Source organism: Artibeus jamaicensis, unplaced genomic scaffold (assembly GCF_021234435.1).
Source record: "Artibeus jamaicensis isolate MK-2021 breed Jamaican fruit bat unplaced genomic scaffold, CSHL_Jam_final contig_1760, whole genome shotgun sequence".
In the NCBI taxonomy this organism is placed as follows: domain Eukaryota; kingdom Metazoa; phylum Chordata; class Mammalia; order Chiroptera; family Phyllostomidae; genus Artibeus; species Artibeus jamaicensis.
The window spans coordinates 25,536-33,182 of record NW_026521344.1 but is presented as its reverse complement, the minus strand read 5'-3'; the positions used below and the strand labels follow the sequence as shown (position 1 = coordinate 33,182).

The window sequence follows — 7,647 nt, the reverse complement described above, 5'->3', positions numbered from 1 at the left end:
TTACGAAGATATTCTTTAATATGCACATTCCTTATAAATATGTATTTTACCTGTCTCCTACTATTGGAAATCTTAGATGTTTTCAATATTTACCTAGTACAAACTAACACTACACAGAAAACTCTTTGCTCACATAATTATTTGCACGGATAAATTCTTTAAATGGGAATTACTGGATCACAACTCACTTGGAATGTTCATCTCTACTATCATGTACCAAGCTGTCCTGGTAAACAAAAGCACAGTGTGCTATTACCTATTTTCTTAAAGGTTTACTATGAAATAGAATGAAGACTCATAGAAGAGAACGGACTGACAGGTATCAGAGGAAAGGGACTTAGGGGGCTGGGTAAAAAAGTTGAAGGGACTAAGCAAAACAAATAAATACATCAAAGCCATAGACACAGACAACAGTATGCTGATTACCAGAGGGAGGAGTAGGGGGAGGTAGAAGAGGGTTAAGGGGCAATAAATGGTGATGGAAGGACACTTGACTCAGCGTGGTGAACACACATTACAATATACCGATGATGTGTTACAGAATTGTACAGCTGAAACCTACCTTGTTTACTTTTTTAATTTTATGTATTTATTTTTAGACAGAGGGGAAGGGAAGGAGAAAGAGAGGGAGAGACACGTCAATGTGTGGTTCCCTCTTATGTGTCCCCTAACTGGGGACCTAACCCACAACCCTGGCATGTGTCCAGACTGCGAATTGAACCCGTGACCCTTTGGTTCTCAGGCCAGCACTCAACCCACTTAGTCACATCAGCCAGGGCTGAAACCTACACAGTTTTATTAACCAATCGTATCTTCTTTTTATTCTAATATGTACTATTATATTTGTCCTGAGAATTTGGGGGATTATTGTTAAAGTGTCAGAGAATGTTTACAAACACACTTAAATGTTGTCTTATGATCATGCTTGGTGTTTTTTACTTTAAACTCTTAAAACATTTTGGGAAATAAACTGTTAAAATACTTCACTCAGAGAAGACTTCTAGTTAGAAACTGGGGACTTAATAAAGATTACTGACAGGTGACTGGACTGGCAGTCTTCTTTCTCAGAAAGGCCTCTCTTCCAGTTCCCCACTGTGAACACATCACCAGGTGGCCTTACAGAGCTGATTTGCTGCTGGAGCTGGCGCTGACTGTCTCTGTGTTTTTAAGGGACAACTTCTTATATTAACAAGGAACAATATGCACTGTAAGTGAATGACCAAAGTTGCATAATTCGTCTACTGTGGCCCCCAAATCACCACACTCACACCTTTGAGTGATCTCCTCCTCATGACTAGAGAAATGTTTTTGCATCTGATTTGGAAAATAAACATGAATTCCTCTAAAAAGTTCTAAGGTAGATAAATCAATCAACATACTTTATATTGACTCATTTCAAATTTATATCTAAATACTCAGGTATGTTCTATTTTTAAAAAACTGACCAGCCTAAAGCAGACACACTCTGTGTCTGATTTTGAGAGTTAAAGTGGAGTTTTTGAATCCGTGTTGGATTCACAAGCAATAACACTGAGGCTTTGTCTAAAGAAAGATTTCTACATTCATCATGTTTCATGAATGCATCAAGATCTATTTCTCTGGGACCTGCCCCTTAGGGCAGATGCCTGTCCCTCACCTCCTCAGACCTCTGGGGCTCGGAATGTCTGGGGCCTTCGGTAGGTCACTCTGGCTTAGCCTCCTCACTCATGTCACTTCACATGATGCCTCATGCTTCCTGACACAAGGTTTCCTTTCTCCCCTGGGGAAAGTATCTCTGGATTACTTGGTGGCCACAGTATACATACAATTGACCTGTGGGATAATTAACACCCTATGGAGTGAGACACACCATTTACCGATGAAAGGTAAAAGTAAGCTATTAAGTTTTTCACAGTATTATTTTTTTTACAGAGGCGCAAGGAGGGAGAAATGGAGAGAAACATTGATTAGTTGCCTCTTGTATGTGCCCCAACCAGGGACAGAACCCACACACCAGGCACCTGCTCTGACTAGTACCTTCTACTTTGTGGGACAAAGTACTGAGCCAACTGTGCCACACCAGCCAGGGCTTAAGCTCCTCCCTTTACTTGTACTGGTAGTATCTGCCTTAGGTTCATGCTGCTCATGGCCTCTCATAAGGGCATCCTATGAGGTAAGACAGTTCATTGTTTCAACCATCACACAGTGAGCAGCCTCAGTAAGTCGCCCTTGGACCTGCTTTCCCTACGCTTGTGTCACTCCACTTTTTCCTCATTCATAATTAATTATTGGTACATGAGCTTTTATTCAGGTTTTATTTTGGGAGAACCCAGGTGGAAGAAACCACTGACCTTGCCAAAAGCTAGTGGTAGAGAGAACCCAGCCTGAGATGTAAGGGCACTCTCTGCCAACACGGAAGGGTAAAAATTCTGTTTCTCTGGTCTGGGTAAAGTGTAAGAGAAGTGTTAGGTGGTGAGATGCATGTACACCTTGGCTTTCCCACTGAAATGGTCTGAGATAGGTCTGAAATGACAGAGATAGGTTTGTGAGTTCCTAAAATCTTAATTACTAACAATAATGAACCTGAAAAGCATACAAGTATTTCTGACAAGAATGAACCTGGAAAGTATATGAGTATTTCACCACATCTCCCATTAGTGCCTCAGGATGGAGACCGACATGCAGGTCAAGTGCATAAAACATCAGGGCCCAGGGAGCGAGGAGAGAAAAGTGCTGCAGAACTAAGTTGTCTAGACACACACCCGAGACAACTCTCCTAGCTCCTTGCTCCCTGCATAGTTTCTGGAAGGAATTCAGATGATTCTTCATATCTCCGGGGGGGTGGTGGGTCCAAATATTGGAGAAGTAAGGTGACCACTTACACAGGGAACTGTCATGATGACAGGGAAATGGCCTGGACCTGACAGCATCAAGGTGGACACAGAGGACTTAATATCAAAAGGAAAGACCCAGCCAAATTTCCCAGAAGTTCACAGCACCAGAGAAGGCGGAATTCAGGTGGGAATGACACACCGAGGACGACTAACTGACCCTGACTCAATACACAAGAGAACTGAGTTCTCACAGCCCGTGCTCTGGGGTCAGAGACCAGACAGGTCCTGGGACACTTCCTGAGAGGCCATATCTCAGCAGGTCACAGCTGCCCTTACCAGGGAACACAAGTCCACAGAGAGACTGACACATGGACCCAGGTGACATGCCATGAGAAAGAGGCTCTTTAAACCAGGCAAGCAAGACTGAGAGAGCTTCAATGGAAACGTCTACAAATTCATATACTCCTGACACACATACAGAACTTCATTTTCCCCACTCCCAAAACTTCAAGGCTGCTAATTAAGAATAGAAAGCCATGATATGGAGTAATGAAGCTGCTTATTCCTGGTTCAACTATTCAAAACAAAACATAAATAGACTTGTGATCTGGTAATACATTTATGTATATGATACATTAGAGTAATGCCAAGCTCTCTTATTAGACTCTAATCCCACCTATATGTAGGTGGAAATTTCATACACAGATGACCACTGAATAATGAAGGGGTTAGGAGAACCCACTTATATGCAGGGGCTAGGGGAATTGATCCCCCATGCATTCAAAGATATGTGACTTCCTAAAATCTTAATTGTTAACAGCCTAACATTGACACAAAAGCTCACCCATTAGACAGTCAAATAATACCCACAAGGATAAACAAACCAACAAACAAACAAACCTGGAATTATCGTCTAGCGGGTGGGTCCATGGTAGCACAGGCTCCCCCACTAGGTGAGAGTTTTAGGAACTCATCTGTATCAGGGAACCAGCTGGCATGGATCTGAGAGGTTGCATGCAGCTGCTCTGAATTGTTTTGGAGACTATTTCCACACATCTGCCCATTGCACAATGAGTGACTTACAAGTGGACCTGCCCACACCACACTGACTGTTCAGCTGTTTCTGAGCTGCCCTCCATAGTCACCCAAATTTGCCCCAAGTGAGCTTTTATTTCCTTCCCTGGATAAAAAATTCCTCAGAGGGAAACATTTTGCTTCTCTGGACGACATGAAACTAAAGAGGCAGAGAAGCACTAAAAGGAATCAAAATCGATGAGTTCTAAATTTTGAGGAGGAAAAAAATCTCTCTATAAGCATACTGCATCAAATAGAGTACTTTGAAGGTTATGATCTTAAAACAATTAGGATAAATACACAATATTTTAGAAATAAATTTCAGATTTTGGGGGTCTCTTTTCTATTTCTTTTTTTTTAAAGATTTTATTTATTTATCTTTAGAGGGGAAGGGAAGGAGAGAGGGAGAGAAACATCAATGTATGGTTGCCTTTTGCATCCTGCGGTAGGGATGGTTGCGGCAGTTGATGGGCTCAATTGTTGTTTGCAGCTGTGGCACACCAGCAGGGTCTATTCTATATGTACTATACACTGTACTCTTACAATAACAGAAGCAATAGACAAATGTTAAAAAATCATGAGGAAGACAAAATACATTTACAGTATTTATGAAAAAAATCTGCATAAAAGTGAACCCATGCAGTTCTAGTCTGCATTGTTCAAGGTCAGCTGTATGTACTCATCACTGTCTCACCCATGTCCAGCTCAGTGTGAGGAACAATGTAAATGCTGAGTAAAAGGTGATAATCATGGTACCAACAGCCTATTGGGTGTTCAAGCTAAACCACATCCAAGTCCAGGACACTCATGACCCGGAATTTCCCTGACTACGTCTTCAACAGAAATGATCGCATATGGTCACCATAGCATGTACATAATTACATCCATGGACGAATTCTGTGTTACAGTCAGAATTGGAGACACCAGACATGTACCACCAGAAGTATCATCCATGAATTGTGATAGATTTGTAGAATGTGATGTTAGAAACAATTAAGTTAATGAAATAGAGCTACAGGTATAGTAATCTAATGAATCTCACGAACAGTATTGAGTCCAAAAAGGAAACTAAAAAAAGAATGCACATACAGATATAACATTTTGCAATTCTGAGTTGATTTACCCACCTATTTTTAAATATTATTTCTTTGGAGAACAGAGGCTGCTAGGAAAGACTCTATGACTCATTTATTTGACTCATTAGTTGAAATCTTGGCATGTTGCATCATTTAAGGGGCTACACTGTGTAATGTTCCTGCTTTTCTCTAGGATAAGAGCAAATTTCATTTACATTGTTTTATTTTTAAGTCAAAGTCCTTGATATTTAAAAATGATAAATGGATCTAGGCTATGATGTTAATAATTACAATTTATTGATCTTTTGTTAAAACTCATAGATTCTGCTAAACATTTTATGCACAGTATTTCCTCTCCACAAACCTGTGAACTTACTTAATGAATTTATTTTACATACAATAAATGTAAATTCTAAACAATTTAAGTACCATGTATATAAGTTTGCACATCTAGGAACTAGCAGAACTTGGTAAAATTTCCTGCTTTACTGAAATTAAAAATCATTGACTTTAATGAACACGAACGATGAGGGCAACGTAAATTGTAGATAGGGAACCTTTTTTGTTTTCTTTTTGTAGTAATGTCTATTTTTATAGCAGAACTTACAAAATGGACGCTTTCTAAGAAATCAGTATTTTCTCCTCTTTAAAAACTCTTCACACACACAATTTTAAAATAAATATTTCCCTATGGTGCTATTTAAGTATTCAGGTTTAATTTAGTGTGTAATTTGAGGACAGTTTTGAAAAAAGTCTCTTTATACATGCTTTCCCACCACCTCTTAAACTGTGTTCTATCACTTCATAAATGTACCGAAGTTTCATGTTTGACTAAAATGGTTATTTAACTCATCTCATATCTCTTACTTTAAAGAACATATTATTACTGATAATTTATAGCCTCAGATCACTGGTCAAACAGTCCTGACAGTAAATACACAGTCTTCTCTTATTGGGAAGAATGTTCTAAGTTTTGGTCATTTTCCATAGACCACAAGTAACCAAACCAATGACAGAAAATGTTAATTCTGCCAAGGACTCTCAGCTACATCCATTCTTCCTTCTTCCTCTCGTCCCCACCATCCCGGATCTCCACCTAAACTGCAAAGGCAGAGAAACACAGCAGCAGTGAAAGTTCCAAGGTGTCTGTGTGTTTCACCTGACATCCTTCAAGGTTCTCTCCTTGCCAGTTCCATCAGAGTTACACCTTAATCCTCTTTCCCGTGAAGTCCTGGCTCCTGCTCTTCCTAATTTATGTTCCTGAAGCCACAGAAAAGATCACTGTCATAGACATATGCAGGAAAACCACCAAATGTTTTAAATGTAGAACAATTTTTTAAGATGACAGATGTTAAATTTTAAATATTTCAATAATTACTATATAATCAGTCTCAACTGCTATATTTTACATATTCTGTCAATACCTTAGTTTATTCAATCTAATTTTGTGTACAAATCCTGATTACAGAATATTATTTCATCTTATTCAGAATATCCCTCATGACCATATTACAAGTGCATGCACCAAGCAGAGAGCTGGAAGAGGAGCTCATTTCCTTGTGCAGCATCCTTGTAGGGAGCGACCAAAATGGGCTTTCTCCAGAGATAGTGACGGGAGAAGTTCAAGAACATGCAAAGAATGCCCTAGGCCTAGAGCATTTATAAGTATTTTGTGTATCAGGTGAGGTGACTTCTCGGGTCCCTGTGAGCTCAGTTGCTTTTTGACTGTGAGGATCTCAGGAAAGTCTCTCCTTTTCCAGCCTCCTTCTCAGAGCAGCGTTGACTTCTCTGTTCCTCAGACTGTAGATCAGGGGATTCAGCATGGGATTGAAAAGGCTGTGAAACAGGAGGAGGTATTTCTTCTTCTCCTGGGGGTCCCCATGTTGGGGTCCAACATACATGATAATGGCTGTGCCATAAAAGAGCCCCACCACGCCGAGGTGGGAGGAGCAGGTGGAAAAAGCTTTCTGGCGTCCCTCTGCTGACTGGATCTTCAGGGCTGTCCTCAGAATATAACTGTAGGAGACCACAATTGCAGACAGTGGTCCGACCAGCACCAATGCTGCCCCAGCCAAAACCATAATCTTGTTAAGGTGCGTGTCTGCACAGGCAAGTTTAAGAACAGCTAGAATCTCACAGAAAAAGTGATTCACTTTCTGGGGCCCACAGAAGGGCAATGGTAAGAGTAACACCAAATGTACTAGGGACAGGAGGACTGCTGAAATCCAGGAAGTCACTGCCAGGGTGAGGCAGACTCCCCAGCTCATGATGGTAGAATACCGAAGGGGCAGGCAGATGGCCACATACCTGTCATAGGACATCACCACCAGGAGAAGACATTCAGTGAGAGCAAAAGTCAAGAAGAGAAAGGTCTGTGTCATGCAGCCAGCAAAGGAGATGGGCTGGGCTGGGCTCAGGAGGTTGACCAGCATCTGGGGCACCGTGTTGCAGGCATAGGCTATGTCCACAGTGGCCAGGTGGGAGAGGAAGAAGTACATGGGGGTGTGCAGTCGGGGGTCCAGTGTGATGAGCCCCAGGATGACCCCATTGCCCAGCAGGGTGAAGGCATAGAACACAGAGAAGACCCCAAACAGGAGCACCCGCATCCATGGGCTGAGCGGGAATCCCACTAGGAGGAACTCTGTGACAGAGGTCTGGTTGCCCCCCATTGTCCTGGGAAAGAG

General features: G+C 41.4%; 1 protein-coding gene across 1 annotated transcript; it reads right to left on the bottom strand.

Annotated features, from left to right (window-relative positions):
• Positions 1–6,643: 6,643 nt before the first annotated feature.
• LOC119063003 (olfactory receptor 13) lies at positions 6,644–7,647 on the bottom strand. The gene has a single exon (XM_037164111.2). It carries the CDS (start codon positions 7,630–7,632, stop codon positions 6,700–6,702), a length of 933 nt encoding a protein of 310 aa, XP_037020006.2. The 5' UTR covers positions 7,633–7,647; the 3' UTR covers positions 6,644–6,699.